This window comes from Eubalaena glacialis, chromosome 20 (assembly GCF_028564815.1).
Source record: "Eubalaena glacialis isolate mEubGla1 chromosome 20, mEubGla1.1.hap2.+ XY, whole genome shotgun sequence".
NCBI lineage: Eukaryota > Metazoa > Chordata > Mammalia > Artiodactyla > Balaenidae > Eubalaena > Eubalaena glacialis.
Window position 1 is genome coordinate 13626953 of NC_083735.1, and position 22866 is coordinate 13649818.

A 22866-nucleotide genomic window follows, 5' to 3' on the forward strand; every position below is an offset into this window, starting at 1 on the left:
GGGAAAAAAAAGGAGACTATTTTGGGGTTCTGATGGCCAATGGATTTGTGTGCATTTCTTTTCCATGTGTATTTCTTGTTCTCTATAAATACATTTAAATAGACTAAACACCTCCTTTGGCAGTTACTTCATCAAAACATGGAAAAAATGTTATGGTTGAGCATGGATTTATTTGGAGACTTGCAAACGGCGTTCTGGAAGCCCTTTGTGGTTCAGGATGTGCTGGGTTCTCTCAGCCTCTGAGTGGGCGGAAGTTCCTGTCACTGGATTCACAGGTCACATCTGTACCGGCTCCTTCTTACCAAGGGGTGACCTAGGTGCTGGCTGCAGAGAGTAAGCCGCTGAACCTGCTAGCTACACACACACACACACACACACACACACACACACACACACACACATGGGGGTGACCTAGGTGCTGGCTGCAGAGAGTAAGCCGCTGAACCTGCTAGCTACACACACACACACACACACACACATGGGGGTGACCTAGGTGCTGGCTGCAGAGAGTAAGCCGCTGAACCTGCTAGCTACACACACACACACACACACACACACACACACACACACATGGGGGTGACCTAGGTGCTGGCTGCAGAGAGTAAGCCGCTGAACCTGCTAGCTACACACACACACACACACACACACACACGCACACCCAAGCCCATCATAAAAGCATATCAGCTCACACAGACGCCAGACGAAAGCAGCACGTGTTCCCAGCACTTCCTGTAACGGACAATGAGGTCTGAGCCTGCAGTCCCCGAGTCTCCCCATCTCATTTGTTTTTCTTCCTCAGGCCAACCCTAGGCATGGGCTGACTAGCGTCTTTTCCTACACTCCTGGCAAGTAACATAGAAACACGACAGCCTTTCTCAGAAATAATTTAAACATGATTCTGTTTTCCGTGGCCTGCTTGGCAATGGATGGTCACCTTTAGTCCCTCAGTGGTGCATTTCCAGATCCCCCATCTTCTCTCACCTGGTAAGATGCTGTTACTTCCGGTCATAACCGGAGGAGGAAGCACGTGAGGTGGCGTCTGGGCCCCGCAGAGCTGCTGACAGGGGTCAGGAAGTGAGCTGGGGGTTCCCTCTGCATTTGGAAGAGGGAAGGGGCACAGGGACCAGGAGCTGGCCTTAACCCTTTGATCTCCAGGCCATGTGATTGAGCGCCCCCTTCCGTTACTGGTTTCTAATTTATTCTAAACCAGGATGATTCAGTAGAAGCATTTAGATACAAGTCGCAAAGAACTGGACCTGTTTATTCAGGATCTGGGAGAAGGGTAGGTCTTCAGTGACGAGCACAGAAAGCGAGGCTTTCCGTGAAGCGCAGGGAAACCCAGAGTCACCAGGGTGCTCCTCGCGGAAGCAGCCAACCATCAACCCTGGCATTTCAACCACAGCACAGCAACTAGTAAAATGCTTCAGTTAATTTTTGTTCAGGGCTGGATAATTTTATGGCCACTAATTATATCTGCAGCCACCCACAGAGAGAGGCATTAAAATTAGCCCTTTGTCCTTTCACTGAAGGAACCTTTTCAAATATTAACCTAGCAATCTCCTCCAGAAGCCCCCGAGAGGTAGTAGGGAGGCGGCTAAGTCTTCGTAGGCTGATTTTTTGGACATCGTGGAAGCATGAGGGGTGAGCGCCGCGGCCTTCTTTCCCAAGGTCAGAGACTGGGTGGTGGGTGAAGTCTGGGGTTCTGGAATTCACATGTGTCACTAGAAAAGACATGCCTTCAGTTCTGAGGGCAGGGCCTAGGTCTGAGGCCCCAGGTCTTAGAAAGAAGACTGACTTTGACGAGGAACCCAACAAATGTTTCCTGTTCTCAAAAACGTCTTATCTGTGAGCCCGGTATGTGACATAAACACAGAATTTTAATCCTATGTTTAAGAACAAGAAAAACACAGATGTGGGTGGAATTTGCTGACAGTAGAGAGTAGTGGAAAGGGGAAAAAAGACTCCTCCAGAGTCACACCAGCCTTGGATTCTGACTACCTATGTGACCTTGAGTAAAGGCATTTTCCTTTTAAGTCTCCATCTCCTCCCTGTGAAACGGAGATAAATCTCTATCCTGTGCACAACCTGGATGAGTGAACAAGTGAAATCATCACGTAAGACACGCAGCACAACGTCCAGCTCCGGGCGAGCACCTAACAGAGGAAGCCACCTGACAACAGAAACCTCCAGGGTCGAAAGGGGGAAAGTTCTGGTCCACCAGAAGAAACGATATCGCACCAGTCCAATCCCATGACTGCGCTCTAAGGGACACACACACAAAGCCAGGCGTGATGCCCATTAAAAATTTAACTATATATCATATTCATTTATTATCAATCCACAGGATAATTTGATTGCTACATGAGCTCATAAAAGCTTTCTCACCTTTACAAAATTAAAAAAAAAAAAATGTGCCACAAGGATGTAATAACAACTGCCGATAAACAAGAAAAGGAATCTTAAAATTATAAATTTGCTGTAGAAAAGATAAAAAACAATTATATTTTCTTTAGAATTTTACCTTGAATAAAATATTCCCCGGTATAAAAAATAAAAAAGCTTGCTCTGGTTAGAATTAGAGTATTTTTCTCTTCAAATCTGGGAATTTGCATAATCTCTCCATGATAGTTTTCCTTTGTACCGCGTGGCATTCAAGCATAGCAGATTAGAAAGATTTTTTTTCCTTTTTTTTTTTTTTGTTTTTTAAAGCAGTCTTTTAAAATGGGACATCTGTGGAGAAGTTCATTTTCTTCTCCTCCTCAGGGACGTGGAACACAGCCTTTGAGGGGAGGAAAAGGAGGAAAGAAAATGAAGGGGATAGGAGGGCAGGGGAGGGGAGGGGGTGGGATGAAGGGGAGGCAAGCGAGGGGAGGGGGTGGGAGGGGATGGGATGCAAAGGGAGAGGAGATGGGAAGGGAGGGGCTGGGAGGGGAGGGGATGCAAAGGGAGAGGAGATGGGAAGGGAGGGGCTGGGAGGGGAGGGGAGGGGAGGAGGGAAGAGAGGTGCTGACTGTGCTATGAAACAGAGCAGGATCACGGGAAGTTCTATCTGTAAGTGCTTTAAGATAAGGTGCAGAAGCAGACTGCCCTATGTACATATTCACAAGAATAAAAAATTCCAGCTAGTTCACATTTTCTCCTCCATTCAGAGGCATCCGTTCCACCTTGCTGGCCTTGACCGCAGGCAATGCAGCACCTCACCGCCCGTGTGGGTGTTGGTCCTATGACGTCCTTGAACTTGAGGGAGCAGCCCTGGGAGATCCAGCAGGCTCTAGAGATATGCGTCTACCAAGGGGCTGGAGTCCTGAGTTAAAAAGAAGCTCCAGTACTGGAGTTGGACACAGCAATCAAAGTTCTATTGTCAAGGCTTTTTCCCTTAAGATTCGTCTAAAATAGGTGTCAGAAAGAAAAATATAATACAAACAAACAATAAAACAAAGCCAAGAAATCCCAACAACCACCAGGGGAAGTCGAAGGCTTAACAGCTCTTGACGCGGGCCTGGGTGATGTCGGAGGTCTTCTTGATGACGCTGGCCCGGGTCTCCCGGTCTGGCCGGCTGCTGCTGGGCGCTGGGGTCACGGAGGGGGCGAGGGGGAGGTCTGGGAACGGGGGCCAGGAGCTGTTGTAAGGCACGGGACAGCTCTCCTCTTTGATGGTGACCTGGAGGTCGGGCTTGTTGGAAGTGACGAAGGTCGCCATGCTGGGTAGCAGGTACGTGCTTCGGGTCCCCATGTTGCTGAGGTACTGTTTGCCTTCAATGTTCCTCTTCCGCCAGTGTGGTCGGCCCTTTCAAATAAAATAATTATGATATACATTTCCTTTGCCTTCTCTTGAATGGCTTTTTAAAAAATGTGCCACTCTTCCCATGTGTTGGTGTCTGAATTTCTTAAGAGGCATGGAATAAAAGAGAACCTTAGCGACTCCACACCCCTGAACTAAAATCCATTCCCAGCCATGCATGCCCCAAGCACAGTTTCTCTTCCCTTTTTATCCATGCCCATTGGCTACCTCCCAGAAATCTAGGCAAGACTGTTCTATGAAGGCAGGAAAACAAGGCAGCAACTTGGTTTCTGGTTCCCCTCTACTCCGGCTGCCCGGCCTCATGGTTAGGTAGCTTTGGGCCAGGATGGCTGGTGTGTCAGGGCGACTAAGTCCTCACAGATGGCCCGATCTGATCTTTGAGTCAAGCTGCATTTTCAGAGTGCGGGAAGCGAGGAACCCAATAAAAGACAGGGAACGCCCCTGGATTGCTTTCAAACGGGTACATCTTAGAGCTCCAGAGTGCCTGCAAATAGCTGGCTTCAAGGGTGGCATCATTCAGAGAAGGAGCTAGAATTCTGACCTTGAAGCATTCAGAGAAGGAGCTAGAATTCTGACCTTGAAGAAACAGGTTCCGAATGTATGTGCGCATCTACACCTACTGTCTTTTCAGAATTCCTGGACTATCCTTTTAAGTATTTAGTACATTGGGAAATGACTAATTCAGACAACCACTAGTCAGTCAGTCTGTCTGTCTGTCTCTCACTCACTCACTCAAACACAGACACAAAGCAGGCTTCGCAGGAATGCTTCCCCTCACAGTTACAGCCATTTCCTGCCATTGTCTGAGCCCAGCCAAGAGGAGGGAGATCAGAAGCAAAGCCCCTGGAATCCGGACTGAACACATACCTGGCCCGTGGGCAGGGATCACAGGGCGGGCCGGGGGGAGGGGACACTCCCGGTAGCTGGGGAGCTACTTTTGCTTAGCACTTTCTGACACTGACTTCTTATCATTGCCTTGGGCCACTTAGACCTTCTATTTCTGCTTGTGAATTAGGATGTTTATGGTGGTAAGCATATCAGCGTTTCTTGGCCTTTTCCTGCCATCATAGCCTCCTTTCTCACACTAACATCTTACTCCCTTCCCTCCCGTTTACTTCCCAAAGCTTCATTTTGTAAGTCAAAATCCGAAAGCACTGTAAATTTTATGTGATGTATATTTTACCACCATCACCAAAAAAAATCCAAAAGTGAAACTCATGATCAAAAGAAAAGAAACTTCACTAGCAGCAGGAAAACCAACGTGCCAGTTGGGAAGGCTTTGCCCCGGTGCCACCATGCTTACCTCCGAGCTCTCTTCATCACTGGGCACACTATCGGTAGTTTCGCTTTCTGTTCACAGAGAGAAAAACACAGGCCCATCATTCCTGCCACTCAAACTGTTTCGAGGCTCAGGCAGTGTTTAAAAAAATACATCAGCACGTCTTTCTTCAAAAGAGAAATGCATCACTAAACTCATAACCTCCGTCCCCTTGTGTCAGGTCAAACGCGTGTGCCTGGGAGATGCTAGGGCGGAATTTAGAGTTGAAGGGTGGCTCTTTTTCCCAGGGCCAGGCTATGTTTATTCATGGCCTCTCTTCCCAGGATGCGGTGCTGGGCCCTGGGCTGCCCATCTGCGTTCTGCCCACCCCTGCCCCCCGGCCCTCTGCTGGCTCCACGTCAGGCCCTTTCCTCACAGCTGCTCCATCACAAGCCAGCTGCTCACTGGTCTTCTTTTCCCATTCATGGCAGTTGGTTCATTTAAGTCCCAGCCCAGCCTCCCCAGATGAGCCCCATTCTCCTCAGATCCCTCCTTTCCCTCACGGCCCTTCAGTACTTATATCCTGGATTAATAAAGTGGCATCTGCCCCCTGGGTTACTGTGGGTTAACAGATTCTAGGGTGGCTCCCGTGAGCCTCAGCTCCTGGTGTTTACCTTCTTGTGGGGTTCCCTCCTCTGGAGGGCAGGCGGGGCCTGTGACTTGCTCTGAACCAACAGAACACAGTGGAGGCGATGGGATGCACGTGATTACGTTATGTAAGCCTGCAACCTGTCTAATGAGGAGACCATCTCCCTTGCTGGCTTTGAGGAAGTCAGCAGCCATGGTGGGGAGGCTCACATGACAGACAACTAAGGACCACTTCCAGCCAACAGCCAGCAAGAAACTGAGGCCCTCGGTTTGACAACCTGCCAGGAACTACATTCTGCCCCAAACCATGTGAGCCTGGGAGCAGATCCTCCCCGATCCCATCCTCAAATGAGACAGCAGCCCTGGACCAGACCTCAACTGCTGGTCTGTGCAGAGAATGCCCTGAGCAGAGGACCCAGCCAAGCCATGTCTGCTCTCCCAACCCTCAGAAACTGTGGGATAATAAATGTGTGTTGTTTTAAGGCACTAAGTTTGTGGTTATAGGGTCACGCAGCAAAGGTAACTAACTCGGTTACCGTCCTGATTCAGCCTGCCGCCTGTGAGACACAGAGCAAATTACTTAACTTCACTGAGGCACAGTTTCCCTATCTGTAAAATGGGAGTATAAACACCTTCCAAAGAGGATTACGTGATGAGTGAGGGAAAGGCCTAGTACGGGGCCTGGAACACAGCCCACACCCAGTAAATGTTGGTGTGCCTTTGTCCTGAGCCTCATTCAACAGGGGATCTGCACCACACGTTAGGGTGACAGGGTCACAGTCAATAGCTAGCGATTACACATCACCTGTACATAGAATACAAGATTCTTTTAAGTAAAAAAAAAAATTTGATTTTTTTTAAAGCAAACTAATTTTTTTTTTAAGTAGAAAAATGTTAATTGTTTTAAGTACAAAATTGATGGTGTGCAGTTTTTCAGGGTTCACAGCATGGAGAAGATGAAAGCACAGCGGGTAGAACTTCCAAAATACATGGACCCTTAGAGAGCTCCGAGTCTGGGTCATTCACTTCGCAGACATGGCCTGAAGGGAAGCTGTATTAGTGAACGTTTTTGGGGCACGTGGGCTGGCGCTCTGCACGCAGGTCTTGTTCAGTCTCTCGAGGACCCTAAGTCAGGGAGCAGGTCCTGTCACCCCTTGATTGTGTAGAAGACCTTGTGTGTTCTTGTGCCTTCTACCCCTTCCATCCCAAACCTACAGAGGGACTGGCCTCCAGCCTCACGTCTTGCTGGTGGCACAGCTGTGACCAGGTGGCTCCCAGCCCAGATAGAGTCCTTCTGACGACCCAGGGCACCAGGCCCAGACCAGGCCCTCCATGAATTAAAGGCTAAGGAACAAACGGACAAACTGAGGCACAGATTCATTCCTCGAACAAAGAAACCGAAAGTTACTACCGGGGGCCCACCCTGGGGCCTCTTTGCACGTTTCTCGGCCACTGTTCCCCTCCAGTGACTTCACCTGGGCACAAGCGATTGCCGAGCGCTGACCCCCAGCAACCAGGAGACGGGCCCGTCCGCGCCTCAGACCGAGCAGACCTCCCGAAGCATCCCCAGCGGGGGCAGCAGACGCCCGGAGAAGCCCCAACCCTCGCTGTCAGGGCAAACTGGCAACGCCGGGCACGAGAGAGGTTCCCACACAAAAACAAATTATACGCAACAGCAAGGGAAAATGCCCCTCCTCACTCAACCTTCAGGCTAGCCCAGGACCCTGAGGAGGCAGGAATCAGTGCTGCCACTCCCAAGAAAAATGCGGAACAGAGACGTTGAGAAACCAGCCAAAGTCGTTGTGGACTGAGTCAGCACAGAGGAGGGAAAACAAAGCAAGCTTCTGATTCCAGGGCCCCGGGCGCTGAAGCTCTCCTGCTGCTCCAGCCCCTGGTGAAACTTCAAGATCCCCTTTCCATTTTTATGGTTAGCTTTCTTAGTGCTCCGAAGCCAAGGTTTCTCTTCCCCTCCTGTAGGTCTAGGCCCCTCCACTCCTAATGACCCTCCATAAACGCCATCATCTTCTGTTCCTCTCTCCTTCACATAAAAACAAGATGCCACCAGGCTTGCTCTGGGCACTGGAAATAGGCAAAAATGAGCAGGTTAGACCAAGGTTCTGGGATTCCACAGCCCGAGTCACAGTTGCGGGAGGGGTGGGAAGGCAGACCCTGGGGAAGACTCCTTGGTAAGGCCTGGCACGAACCATGAACAGAATCAGAATGTTAATCGCCTGTAAGCACCCAGTTTTCAACTTCAGGGAGATAGTCGGAGACAAGACAAGTTCACACGCTCTGAACTTCTGTTTTCAGCTGACACAAACGTTAGCTGAAGAACATCGTTTCTAAAGGAAGATCAACTGCCTCTGAAGTAGTTTTGAAGACTCTCCATATTAGCAAACTGGGAGTTCTCATTTTCATTGTTTAAAAGAATGGCCTTGAGCGCCTTCAGCCTAGTTAGCAGGAGATGCTTGAAGCTCTAGCCTGAGGACCCCAAACCCTTCTCTCTAGAATCACAGTGGTGCCCCCGGCTGCCCCTGGGTCACTGGCTCAGAGTGCTCTGTCGGGGGCACTCACGCCCATTTTCCTCTGTTTTCTTGGTTTTACTCCATCATTGCCATTTTCAAGATTGGTTCTTATAGAACAAATGAATTCATGGCAGCTCCTGCTTCCAGATCAATGTTACACAGCAACATTAGTTGTTTCATTTTTCCTTCTGATTACTTTGGATTTGGTTTCGTCTTTGCTTTGAGTAGAATGGAATTTAAGAAAATTTTTTGGAGTTGCTTCCCGAGCACGGTCTGAGTAAGTTGCAAGTGTTTACAGAGTAGTAACAGGTACCTAAGCAGTTTGTTTCATCTTTCTGGTCTCCGTTTCCCGGAAAGCGACTGGGGTGAGAGGGAAGGAAGAGGTTTGGATTAGAGGACCCCGAAGATGCTTCTTCCAGAGCTGCAGTTTTGCAATGATGCTAGTCTCAGGTTCACATTCCACTCAGCCCAGTTTTTTATCGTCAGACCATCTCAGGAACATGACGGGGAGGGAGACGTCTTCTGTCACAGCCTTTTTGCGCTACGACATCCTGGTACATTTTCTGGAAGGCTCTTGTTCAACAAGTTTTATTAAGAAGATTGACAAGGATTCCTTTCCCTCAATCATTTCCTTAATTACTCTCCCTAGAAGGCTCAATGAAGAGGTTCAAATCAGAGTCCTCTTACAGCACTTTTATCTTTGCCGCACCCAACAAAATGCAAGCCTGCTACGGTTTCCAGAAGGACCCAAAGTCTTTCCCGCTGGTCACTGGTCAGAAGGAAATCTCCCTTCTCTCAGTTATCACCAATCAATCCTTCGTCTTATACTTTCTTCTCCATACTCTCGTTCAGCCTCCCCCAAAATACTAGTGTGGCTTTCTTTCTCTAAACCACCCACAACCTAATAAAATCCTGGTGCCACACAGCAGGCAAGAGGCCACTTTGCGGTAGATCTTTAAAAACAAAAATGACTCGTCTCTAGAGTTTCCCAAGGTTGGGCTTTGGGACATCCCTCCCCAGGACATAGTTTTATGAATCCAACTAGAATTTCATGTTGTCTTAAAACAATCCAATGCAAGTACGTCCACTCAAAGGAACTGTCCCTTTTCTTGCTCACCGTAATATTTAGACCATGGAGAAGACAGACTTGCAAAAATGAATGTGGTTTTTGTAATACTACTGGGATTATATTTCAATGATCAGTAGGGGGGGAAAATAGCCAACAGCCGCTTCCAAATACCGGTTTCTAAGTGAATGAAGTGGTTTGAGGAGGCTGAAATTCAGTTCAGTAGTCCACACAAAGGGCCCCTGTCATGAAAAACAGGCAAACAGCCTATTCTCGTGGGGAACGTAAAGTTAGAAAGTGAATACCACCAAAGAGCTGCCTTTCCTAGTAGCAAGCTATGGAATCCCTGACTGAAAGATTTTAGCTACCCATGGTCAGTAACAGATAAGTTTCTTATGTGTCATAGGCTCTAGAAAAGTAGCAGCGATGACTTGTCTTGACTCTATCCAGGAAGCTTCCCTCCACAGGTTTCTAGAAAATTCAGACAGTGAAAACAATCGAAAGAACTAAAGGCCAGGCTGAAACACCAGGCTCCAACCAAACCCGCACTGCCTGCCAGCCTGGCATTAAAATCCTTCTTTTCAAATCTTGCAAATGTCCTGAAAAGGGTAATGAAATTTTCATTTCTCTCTGCATGAATCAGCTGTTCTTGGGATTATTCTGCTAAAGCAAAATACCAGTGCTGGCAGAACAGCAAGAAGAGGCCTTTCCAGAATCCTCAAGAAGACTTCAGAAAAGTCTAACTCAATAGATAAATAGAAAAGTCTATTCTAAAGCTCCAAGCCCTTAAGAAAAAAAAAACAACCAAAACACTTGGGGTGTAATAATGCCTGCAGCAGCATGACACAGAGGAAAGTCACACATTTTCAGCCATCGTCAGGGAAATGTAAGCACAGTGGCTTAGTGTTGCAAGTTTCAGTTATCTCAACTGTAAAATTAGGGCATAAACATCCTGCTCTGCCTCCTTTGGCTGGTCCTTGAGATCCTGGGAGGTGGGCTGTTCTGAACGGCAGAGCCCCACACGGTCCTGCAGGGCAGTAGCGCAGTCAAAGGGCTAAAAGCAGGCCTTTGGCATCAGCCACGTGTGGGTCTGACTGTGCTACGGGTTGTCCGTTTCTGGACACGTTGCTTCACCTCACTGACCTCAGATACCTAACTTTTAAAGAGAGAATAATGACAGTACCCAGGCTGACGGGGTTATTCTCATGATAATCAAATAAGCCAACCGATTTCAAGCACTTAGCACGGTACCCTGGGTACAACAAACACGCAACAAATAGTAATTATTACGAGGACTGGCAGATATCCAAGAGGGCCTGGCACACGGAGGAGTTCAAAATATGTTTCATGAATAAATTACTGATGACAAGCTTATCCCGTCTGACAGATTATAGGCTTCTTGTAGCCAAGGTTCGTTTTCACTTTCCTTTTATGTTCCCAGCACGAAAGAAAGTCAGGACCTTGAGGACATTCTGCGAAGTGAAATAAGCCAGTCACAAACGAACGAATATTGTAGGATTCCGCTTATACGAGGTACCTAGAGTAGCCAAACTCAGAGAGACAGAAAGTAAAAGGGGGCTGGCCAAGGGGGCTGGGGGGAGGGGGAGGGGGAGTTATTGTATAATGGGCACAGAGTTTCAGTTGTGCGAGATGAGAAAGTTCTGGAGACGGAGGGTGGTGCTAGTTGCACAACGATGTTAAGTCACTTAATGCTGCTGCAATGTGCACCTAAAAATGGCTAAACGTGGTAAATGTTATGTTGTGGATATTTTACCACAATTGAAAAAAATAAGTTAAAATGAAAGAAAGTTGGGGTTCAGGAAATATGAGGTTAATTTAGGGGCGGATAATTCACAAACAACTTGTCATTTGAATCAACCTAATTCTAACGCTGACTCTGTGCCACTCACTGGGGTGGCGTCCTGATTGAAGGACACGCTATTTGGCAACACATAAAGGACACTGGGAAGAATTCCTGAACTATTTATTAGAGCGACTCTGGTTACCCATGATAGGGCCTCTGCTTTTTATCTGTAATATCTGCAAGCAAGAACCCTGACTCAGAACTTATATTTCATAATTATAATTGAGTCACCAAAAGTTAAGTGGAGATCATCGGAAGGAGTGTATGAGGTGATGTAATTAATGTTGGTGGGAAAAAGGAGCCGTCACTTTATCCTGTAAGGATGGAAGAACCCACTGAACCTGGTGCTAACCCTGTGACTGTCGGGGCCAATTCCTGCCATTCTGTGGCCATTCCCTGGGGAATTTGCAGTGGGCTCAGTCCCTGGCCCAGCTAGAAGCTGTATGAAATTGAAAAAGAAGAGGAAAATACGTGGAAGTGACAAGTAAACTTGGTGAACGACAGAATGGAACTTGGGGTCTGAAGGTTTAGCTCGAGTCCTGACCCAAACACTTACTGGCCGCGTGGCCTGGAGGAATCCCTTCTATTCCAACGAAGGAACCGGAAGAGGTGATCCCTAAGGTCCTATCCAGCTGGGTCAAACTCAGATTCCATTAAAAACATCCTTCCGAATTTCTGATAACTTGCGCAAATAAAATAGACTCAGATGAACTACTTCCCCAAAGAAATCTTCTTATTCGTTAGTTATGCACGAACATGTTATGGGTGATCAAGTAAAATGCTGTGACTGAGTCTTCCAATTGAGAACAAAAATATCCAAGAAGATGTTGGTTGAGAATATTAAAGCAAGACTAGTTCCAGACAGAACAATCCTTAGGACAGAAGAGAGGTTCTCTGCTATGTTGGTGAAACCAGTGACCCTAGACTAAAGGACTGCCCTCCCTGGTTCCTTGCTCAGTTCCAGAGTTTCCGACCCCCCCCCCCGCCCCCGCTTACCTGCGTAGGAAGACACGGGGGAGATCTGCAGGGGGTAGAGCTCGCTCATGCTGACCGGCTGCTCATCACTCTCAGTGGTCACTTCCACAACTTGGCAGATGTCTGGTGGATTAGTGACAATCTCTTGATCCTCAATGTTGCTGCCCAGATGTGACTGTCCTACGACTTCAAAGAAAAGACGGCCGTCATGCACCAGCATCACCTGCCTTCACCATCCTAGCACACACTCTCGAGAAAGGAAACCTCCCCCCAGAGAGGCCAAGAGGCAGATTCCTGGTCACCAAATGTCATCTGCCACGAAACAAGAACAAGCCTTAGCTTTGGGCTAATGTCCCTGGAGAAGCAACTTGCCAATAACCTGGCTCGCCAGGGCTATTTCCAGTGTGCCTGCCAATGGTGCTTACACGTGGCAACATCCCAAACTCAACCCGGCCACAGCCAAGGCTGCAGGATGAGAGCTGCATCCAGACCTAGCCCCAGGGCCAGAGAGATAAACAGTGCTTTGAACCTGACCCATTTCTGTTCTCTGCTCTTGCTCTAAAGGAAGCTGCTGTGCTAGTGTCCGGGTCCTGGGGTCCAGAGAGACATCATCAAACCTTCATAATGAGGAAGGACCACCAAAATCCACCCTATTGTGTCATTTCTAGCTGTGGGATGCTCCGTTCATACTCCCAGCCCTCCTCCTCCTCTGCAGACAATGGATGTCATATCAAAACAATGCAAAAGAAGGCTTTCCCAATTCTAACACACCTTCGGAGCATCAATTCCTCAAAACGCTGATAATATGAATTCTGACCACCCTGCCTCTGAATCCTGACTCAACTTTTTTTTAATTAAACTTTTCAGTCTGAGATCATTGTAGATTCATGCGCAGTTGTAAGAAATAATACACAGATCCCGCGTGCCCTTTACCCATGTGCAAAACTATCATACAGTATCAGGATATTGACATTGACCATCGATGCATCTTGTTCAGGTTTCCTCCGTTTCACTTGTACTCCTTCGTGTGTGTGTGTGTTTGTGTGTGTACTTAGTTCTGTGCAATTTCATCACATACGCGGTCTCACGTACCCACCTCCGCAGTCAAAACACCAGTCTCATGAGCACAAGCATCTTCTGTAACTGTATCCACCTTCCTGCAGCCTCCTCCCCTGGTCTCTAACCCCTGACAACCACTCATCTGTTTCCCATTTCTATAATTTTTGTCATTTCAAGGATGCTTCATAAATGGACTCACACAGTATCCCTTTGAGATGGGCTGTTTTCACTCAGAAGGATTCCCTGGAGATTCATCCACGTTTTTGTGTGTATCAGTAGGAACTGTAGGTTCCTTCAATTGGAGGAACCCAATTCAATTCACCCATTGAAGGAATTGTAGGTTCCTTTCCATTCTTTGGCTATTACAAATAAGGCTGCTATGAACATTCATGCACAGGTTTTATCTGAACATAAGTTTCCATTTCTCTGGGACAAATGCCCAAGAGTGTAATTGCTGGATCACATGGTAATTATATGTTTAGTTTTACAAGAAACTGCTAAACTAGTGTCCACAGTGGCTATACCATATTACGTTCCTACCGGCAATGTATGGACAAGCTAATTTATGCACATTTTAGCCAGCTTTTCGTGTTGTCACTACATTTTGACTTTAAGTCATTCTGATAGATGTGTGGTGATACCTCATCGTTGTTTTAATTTGAATGCCCCTAATGCCCTGCCCTACTTTCAAACAGAGCTGACCTTATACTTCTGTTGACAATTGATTGGCTGGAATATCCCTGAAAACTGGCACCCATAAACAAATGGGACCAACAATGTTTTCCCAAGGGCCTCTCTCAAAGCACTTTGCCCTCATAATCGATGTTTTACTCATGCCTGTATAAGTTATTTTAACATTTCAACACATGAGAATGACAGGGAAAGCATCATTATCCTGTTATAAATGAAGAGTGTCAGGCACAGAGAAGTACAGTAGCTTGTGCAAAGTCACACAGCGTGGATTATGGGCAGTGCTCTACGTCCCCAGCCACCTGTAAAATGTTCAGATTAGGCGGGAAGGCGGCCACATTCCAGTCTCCTTGAGAAGTTAGCATCATGGGCCAGTTCCTGTTTTCACTGCTCAAAGTATAATATTTTGATTACTCAAGTATTTCTGTTTATACGTGGGTTTCTGTTTTAATTGCTTGAAGGGGGGTGATGAAGTGACTAGCATTAAGGCAGGGAGAACATTACCTGATTTCTACTCAGGTAAGGTTTTAGAAGGCAGTGAGAATTCATGGATTTTCTAGCAAAGAAAAGAAAAGCACCGAAGAGGCTGGGAAAGGAGATTTGGGGATGTGATAAAAGACTCCACAAAGCCACAGCATACAGAATGGAAGGGAAACTGGATGCCGTGTGGGTTTTCCTGGAGGGGATAAAATTAAAGAAAAGGAAGACAGGCTAAATATGGCAGGCAGACTCCCAAATTCTTATTTTATCCTTTGGACTATACTACTTGAGCCCGAGAGCATCAATTATGCAGCTCACCAGACACAGACTGAGCGCTGACACTGATCTCTCTCCAGTTTCTTCTGCCTCCTCTCCCAAGTAAAATAAGACGGCAGGAAAACAAGATGGGTCCTGTCCTTTCCCAAATTGGTGGGTGGAGACAGAAACCAAACGGGACGTGTGCGTGTGTGTGCGTGTGTGTGTTTGAGGAGGGGGTGGATAAAACTGATACCTTACATACTAAGAAAATTAAGATCTTATATAGATTTGATTTAAATCAAGGCCCCTTTAACTTCCAATCCTCCAAAATTCATTTCTCTCTTGCACTGTCATTCCTGGGAGTATAAACTATGGCAGCCATTCAAGCATCTTCCTAATTATGTCCCTTTGTTCTGACCAGGAATTCTCTCCCTCAGTGTTTTCCCCCATAAGTCCCAACTCAGCCATTCAACTAACAGAGATTTCTTGAGCATCCTTTTTGTACAAGGCACTGTTGTCAGGTAGGAAGGGTAGAGGAAGTGTAATCTAGTCCAGGATCTGGTTTGTAAGAAGTCCAGTAGGGCTGGAGGCCAGCACACAATGATCTAGAGAATAAACTGAGGACAGTAGTGAAAAGGAAAAGGGGGGAGGGGGGAGGGCCCGTGATGAAAGTTCAGGAAGTGGGATATTTCTTTTTCCAGTTCCAGGAAATCAAAGGCTTCGGTGAGGCGGCAGCACGGTGGGCGGAAGGGGAGGGTGAGTGCCAGGCAGGAGTCAGATGCCTCTGCTTTCGGTGGGGCTCTTCCTGACCCCCCCAGAACAGACTGCCCTCTCCTTCCTGCGGGCCCCTCGCTTGCTGTCCCCATGGCTTGGCCAAAACGACAGCATGACACGACCTTGTGATGTGCCTTCACTTTCGGCCTCGCGTGCCCAGTTAATGCAGTGTCCCTTTATTTAACTTTTTATTTTTACGTGTCGTCTCCCAGCCACACTGTGGCTCCCGAGAGAGTTGAGACCCTGCATTAGAACTTTTTGTCTCAAGTCACAGCACACGTTCACGGCTTGTACCGGAGAGCAGCTCAGTGAATATTTGCTGAGTAAAGAGATGAATAAACAGAGCAAGGCTCCCAGACTGCAGCCAGAGGCCCGCAGGAGTTCAGGACCATTTGTGAATACCGAATGGAACGACGAATGTTTTCTAGAAAATTTCAAGACTCCTGGCAAGCGGGCTTTTTAAAACCTAGGTGAAGGGATAAAGACATAGCAGGCCATAGCTGCCAGGGGCTGGAAGGAGGGAGAGGAAACATTTGGGGGTGAGGAAAATGTCCTATGTCTTAAATGTAGTGGCAGTCACACAACTGAGGATGTCTGTCAAAATTCATAAACCTGCACGCCTAAAGGGGGTTAGTTTTACGGTATTTCACTTAACACACATGCCTTAAGACAAAAAGTAGATAAGCATCTCTATCCAAATTTTAAGTGTATCCCGAATGCTGGTGACCAGGATAGAAAAATAAGTTTTAGTTTTCTGGGCTACATCTGGATACCCAGTTAATAAGATTACACGATCTCTAAGGCCAGACATTGCCCTAGGAGTATGTGGCTTTGTGCCTGGGACAGGGACGACCACTGCTCTCCATCTGAACATGACTGAGGGCACTTTAGAAACTTCTGAACTCGTTAAGTCGCCAAGTCCAAGAGAGAAGCTGGGAAATCGCAACATGTGAGATGCTCTGTGGAAGGGCTTTACGCACCAGCCCTAATCCATATCTCTCTCTTTATCCATCTATGGAGATAGATGAGAGCTGATTTCCCCTGAACCACCAAACTTTGCCCTAAGGGACAACACAGACAGTGCCACTGACTCCTAACAAATGAAAAGTCACAAGAATAGCAAGCTTAGCAAACTGCTACAGCACATAAGGTCAGAAGTGGGAGCCCTCTAGGTGCTAGAGTATCATGACGGATAACCGATAATAACAAAACCTAGCATTTCCTGGGCCCTGAACTTTGTCTTTCCCACCTTGACCTATCACCTGCCAGACCTCACAACTCGACGGGGAAGACACGGTTATCACCCCATTTTAGACAGGAGGAAAAGCATCGTGGAGAGTTAAATAACTAACGAAGAGTTCAATGACTAATTCAAGGTCAGACAGCCGGAAAGTGGCAGCCTCAGGAGGCAATTCAGCTTTCCCTCTCAACAGCACCATCTCCCTGAAAGAAAGAGTTAGGAAGTTCAAACTGAGTTTCCCAGGCTTTCTAAGCCCCTCTTAGGATAAAACCTTTCAAATCTCACCTTAATAAGACTCTGGGCTCATAACCAATAGTGAAATTGCTTTTCAACAGTTCTATATTGGGTGCCAAGGAAATTCCTGAACGGTTAGGGAACTAGAAATCCACTAAGCTTCTCCAGATTATGAAGGTCAGCGCATCAGGAAAAGAGTCCCCCGCAGGCATGTAATTTTATCTGGACCTCGGTGCTGAGACTTACAACAATATTATTCATGGCTGGTTACTGATGAACCGGTTTGATTCCTTAAAAGGTCATTCTTACCTTATTAACAATTGTTGACAACGCAGGGCTCCACCTGAGAAAGCAGTTGCCCCCATGCCTCAGAGAAAGCTCTTAAAAGTGGACTGTTAGGAACGGGAAAGTTCTGTGAAGGTGGGTTGGTCCTATCACTTTGCAGCTGAAAAAAGCTGAAACCCAGGGAGGTTGGGTAAATTGCCAAGGTCACTCAGGCAGCTGCAGGGTCAAGATAAAAGCGTGTAAAAGCCGGCCATCTGCATGCTGCCATGGAGAGAAATTTCTTCTTGCCCTGATCTGAAACTTCGAGAATTTAAACTGTGAATACCACCCCTGACGACGCAGCACAGATGGAGGCAATGTCTCTTAATCAAATATATTTTAATATGATTTGATAATACCACAATCATAATATTAATTGTACCACCTTCTAACCACACAGTGAGTTTTCTGTTACACCCATTTGGTCCTCACAACAATCCTGTGAGGTAGGTGGCATCAGTTTTATCATTTCCACTGTATTTAATTTTTTTTAAAAAAATGGACCATTGATGTGGACCATTTTCAAAGTCTTTAATGAATTTCTTACCACACCGCTTCTGCTCTATACCTTGGTCCCTTGGCCGTGAGGCATGCGGGACCCTAGCTCCCTGACCAGGGACTGAAACTGCATCCCCTGCATTGGAAGGCGAAGCCTCAACCACTGGACCGCCAGGGAAGTCCCCTCATTTCCACTTTAGGTAACGAGGAAATTGAGTCTCAGAGAGGTGACGGAGTTTGCCTAGGATCACGTGATAAAGAAAAACCTGCAGAACTAGGTCTAGAAGCCCAGTCTTTTAACTTCTAATCTGGCGCTCTTTTTGTTTTCTTTTTTTTTAATAAACTCTGGCCATGATTCGGTTTAGGCATCCAAGGGCGACGGTGGGAGACACAAGTCTCTACGGGGTTAGTACTTTCAGAGAAGGGGCCAGACTGCCTCAACAGTGACAGGTCGACGTGGGTGCAGGGTGTGGTACACACTCTGCATTTCTACGAGGAAACAGCATCACATGCTGCTCTGCTATAAAGGGGGGCAAATAATATGTTCTAGTAAAAACTCAGTTGAGTTCATCACCGTGTCTCAAGGGTCAATGGTCTGGCAGCAGAAACCTGGCTAAGACCTCATGGGTTGGCAGCCATACCCTTTCCGATGGACCCGCCTAACGCCCCTTCCTTACTCTGCTGGGTTGACAGAGCTATAGCGTCCACCCCACAGTAACAAAACCCACAACCCAAACCTCTCTTTCTCGCTGGATAGGCACATGGAAGTCCAGCTGTTCAGAGTAATTCGAGTTCAAAAACAAGTATAAAAGAGGTGGACAGGGGCCAGGTCACCAGGACCCTGGGGACATGCGGGTCTTTGTTCTGGGGGGTTGGGGGCAATGGTGACATGGTAAGACTGCATTTTTAAACAAATGACTGTGTGTGGAGAAGGGGCAGCATGGAAGCAGAGCTGAGGCAAGCACGAAGGTGACTGGGAGTCGCATCTGAAATAGAAAGAAGGGGACGGATTTGAGGAATAGGATGGGGGAAGACAGGATTTGATAGTTAATTATAAATAAGGTGGAGGTGTCAAGGCGGAAAAATATATACAGCCTCATAAAAAGTTGGCAGCTTTCTTGGGTAAATAAAAACCCCTTAAAGGTTGAAAAAACCTCCACGTCCACTGCCCAGGGTTGCCGGTGCACGTGGTGACCGAGGGCACATCCCATGCAGCCTCAACTCTGTGACCTTGGCTTTTCCAAGGTCCAGTTCACCGAAGAAAAACAAGATGTATTATCAGTTGTGTCTGGGTTTACTGTGAGATCTGGGTTCACACCTCACACGGACTTTCCTATTGCTAAGAGTTTTCTAGGGGTCCTGATAAAACTGGACGCCTTGTCGCTGGCCCCCGCTCCTGAGGGATGAACCAGCATGGAAAGCCTTCACTCGCTCTTCTCAAGAGGGGTGTTTTCCATCTAAAGAACCACCCCAAATCTACTTTTTATCTTGTAGATGGAATTTTTCATATCTTAAGCACCACAGAAAATGGCAAAAAACAAAAGCAAACAAACAAAACAGGGAACAAAGGACCTGGAAAAGTTGAAGACAGTTCTACAGCCTGGCGTCACCTTTGGCCATCCTCAAGTCATTATGAATTCTGGTACCAGAGGCTGCCGCGCTTGAGTTATAACCGTGAGGCCCTGGGGGCACCCTAAGTTTGGTCTCTTAGTTGTGAATCTGTTTTGCTCCTTTTTTTTTTTTTTAAAACTTTTTTGTTGTTGTTCTGCTCCTGTCGATATTCAAGTTTCTAAGCTTGGCTGAAAAAAAGCTACTCAAGGTTTACTTTAGATAAAGTTGGTCAGATTTGGAAGCAACTACCAAAAAAAGGTACATCCTAGAAGGTGCATTTTGGGCCACCAAAATCGACAGAATTCAAATTACATTATTTCCTAATTGTCTTATGTCTAGTCACCTAAGGCCAGCTTGATTTACTTCAGGGTCATGAATAGCCTCCCTCATTTCACAGCAATCTTTGCTTTCTTGAAGGGTGGGGTTACCTTTTATCAAGAAACACAATGGGGTTATGAAGCCCCGCCTAGGCCAGGGAGAAAGAATGTCCGCACCTGCTAACTTCTCACACTGGCCTGGAGGTGATTTCAATACAGCTCAGCAGAGGCCCTGCTGACCTGGGCAAGAGGCCAGCAGGGTATTATCAGAACAATCCAACATGTTGCTGGCTTCTTCCGCTTCCTAAAAACAGAAGTTGCCACACACGCAAAATAATTCAATGTGAAAGGAAAGTAAAAATAAAAATGAGTCTTTTTCTCCCTCCCCTTAAAGGGATAGCAGGAAAGATCTTTGGAGGTGCTGACCTGTGCAGTTAAACAGGAGGGAGAGATGAAACGTGAAAAGACCTGGTTTAAGTAGTGAGATGCTGCCCTTCTGCTTGGAGTGCACAGCCTGCTAAATGTGGACGTACATTCAGCCGTTCTGGACAAGAAGGCAAGACCAGGACACTGCCCACTGACCATGAGCGTGTGCACACTCGTGCGTGCGTGTGTGTGTTTTCCTGCCATGATTTGCTGCAGAAATAAAAGTAAAACACAGCAGCAATCCAGCAGGAGTTCATTTGTCAGGGTAACAGTACATTTCGTGCTTTACACCCTTACTGGATTCACTTACCAAACAGCACCCCTCCCTCCAGAATAAAAATGTACTAGGTGGCTGGCCTCCACGGGATGAAGATATTGATTTTCAATCTATTTCCCTAGTGACAGAGCCTACTGACAACGAGAAAAATGCTCTCATAGTAAGGACTTGTTTCAGCTCCCATTTTTAATCTTATAAACATGGGCTTATAAGAGTAGAATGAAAACATCTTGAGGTTTTCACCTTGGTGCCTGGATACAAAACTGGCCGGAACTCTGGGTTTAGAGACAAATGAATGGAAAGCAAGAAACGGTTTCATTTTTAAATAAAGCATTTTTTAAAAAGTAAAGAGAGCCCGAAAGAGAATCTCTCAAATGCCACAGTGGCCTTGGAATCAGAACCCCTGTGCTTCTCATCTCGGTCCACACATCGCAGAGGCTGGGATGGCTAATTACTGGTCACTTGGGAGAGTGTAGACAAAGCTCTGCGAAGGGTTTAAAATCTGAGCTAGTGCTACTGTTAGCAATAATCACAAATTACCCACTTCTTTAAAACACTTGCATGGATCTACTTCATTTATCATTACATACCTTCACAAGGGTCACTGACTAATTACAAAGAGATATTCAAACTCATTTTACTGCCATCCATTATGATTTTATTGTTAGGAAGAGAATCATTTAATCCAGTAGGTGATTCTCTAACCAAACCTGGCCTTCGTCTTTGCCCCAGGATAGTGACTCATTAAATTAGTACCAACACCGTGTAGCACCAATCATACCATAAGCGCAATGAACAATCGACCTGGCAGAGAACTTACATACTGAAGGCTCAACCAAAATGTCAAAAAAAAAAAGGTAAAGAAAACTGGTCCAATTCTGGCTTTTGTTTGGCATTTTATCTGAGGCTGAATTCACCTCCTTAATGAAGGGGCGCTCCAAAAGCCAACCAGCTGCCTCGAAATAAGCTGAATCTTAAGAAAGCGTGCCTGGGAGATCGGCAAGTATCTTCCTTTTTAAAAAGGGCTCAGTGGGCAGAGGCTTTCCGAGGACAGCCTGCTGAGAAAGGGATGATAAAAACCCAGGTGCTGGGGAAGCAGCTCTCAGCCGTGGAAAAAAGGGCCCAGGAGGGAGGAGAGCTGGGCTTCCGGTCAGGCAAGTGGCCTCACTCCAGAGGGGAAGTGAGAAAGACGCTCACTCTCTGAGAGTTCGCGCGGCTCAAAATGACTGTAGGGCCATCTGTCTCTATGCAAAAGTGCCCCATTCAGACGTGAGCCCTGCGAGGAAGGCAAGGCCATCCTGACATGAGATACAGCACGTGCTGAGTCTCAACCCAGGCTTCATTCTTTCTTCACACTGCACGCTGCTGGAGACCTCAACGTGCAAGGGAGACCCTGCACATGTGATTCTACTTCCAAACTCCAAAGCCCAGGGGAAGGGGCAGCGGCCATGGCCTCCTGTCCCTGCTCAGCTGAGAACCCACACACGAAGGTCCTCAGATGTGAGGCCTGCTCTTGCAACAGGATTTTTCCTGTTCTTACCAGCATCAGAAGCCCTAATTGTTTACAAAATGGAACAAAATGTAATGAACCAAAAGGTACTGAGGGCAAAGAAACTGAGGTTCTGGATTCCAGGGCTGGAGTCAGAATACAAGGTCAAGCCTGGGCCTCCTCCACTCTTGCAGAGTCCCTACCATCCGTGCTTGGCAGCATCCCAGCGGGACATTATTGAGATATAATTCACACTTGTCACCCACCTGCTTAAAAGCCTCCAGGGGTGGTGTTTCCATGGTGTGTGTATGTAAAACATTTGGGCACTTTACTATCTGCTATACTTCAATTTTTAAAAACTTAAAAAAAAACCAAAACAAAACCCACACCCTCCAGCAGTCTGGGGATAAAACCCAACCTCCTTCCCAGGGTCTTCAAAGGTCCCCATGAGTCCGCCCCGCCTCCCTTCTGAGGGGCCTCACGCGCCCTCCCCAGGAGCACTGGCCTTCCCTCTAGTCCTCCAAGCGTGCTCCCGCGTCGGGACCCACGCTGCAGGTCCTCACCCACTGGCGTCATCTCATCTCTCCACTCTTTTCCTCTGGCACATTTATCACAGACGGTAATGCTGTTGTTACGTGCAGTTTTTATTTGTTTATTATGTGTCTTCTTCCATGAAACTAGGGATTGGGCCCGCCTTGCTCCCCAACCTATTTCTGGCTCACAGCGCTACGTCTGGTATACAGAAGGCACTCAACACTCTTTGTGGGATCACAGTGTGCCCTCCGGCCACGGGCCTCTGTTTCCCCATCTGTGAGATGAGCACCACCTCTGTGGCAGGCCCATCATGGAGCAGATGCTGAGAGGACTCATGGGGACAGTCTCCCCCCTCCTTGTTCCCAGGTTAAATAAGTCACACTTTTGTCCACGTGACCAATTATTGAAAGATTGAGAACCGCTAATCCTTAGCCGCTGGGGGGAACATCCCCATCTCATCTACCTATTTTTTTGAGGCGGACCTGCCTCAGTTCCTTTATCTGATCCTCAAAGGCCT

The 22866-nt window shown here is 47.1% G+C and overlaps 1 protein-coding gene across 7 annotated transcripts in view; it reads right to left on the reverse strand.

Annotated features, from left to right (window-relative positions):
* Positions 1 to 2298: 2298 nt before the first annotated feature.
* IRF2 (interferon regulatory factor 2) overlaps positions 2299 to 22866 on the reverse strand; it is an 84773-nt gene continuing 64205 nt past the window's right edge. For all 7 annotated transcript variants that reach the window (XM_061177188.1, XM_061177191.1, XM_061177192.1 and 4 more), the window contains exons 7-9: positions 12160 to 12324; positions 5106 to 5152; positions 2299 to 3787 (exon numbers count right to left, since the gene is read on the reverse strand). In XM_061177188.1, coding sequence (XP_061033171.1) covers positions 3479 to 3787; positions 5106 to 5152; positions 12160 to 12324 — 521 coding nt within the window. In that variant the 3' untranslated portion in view covers positions 2299 to 3478. The remainder of the gene's footprint in view (positions 3788 to 5105; positions 5153 to 12159; positions 12325 to 22866) is intronic.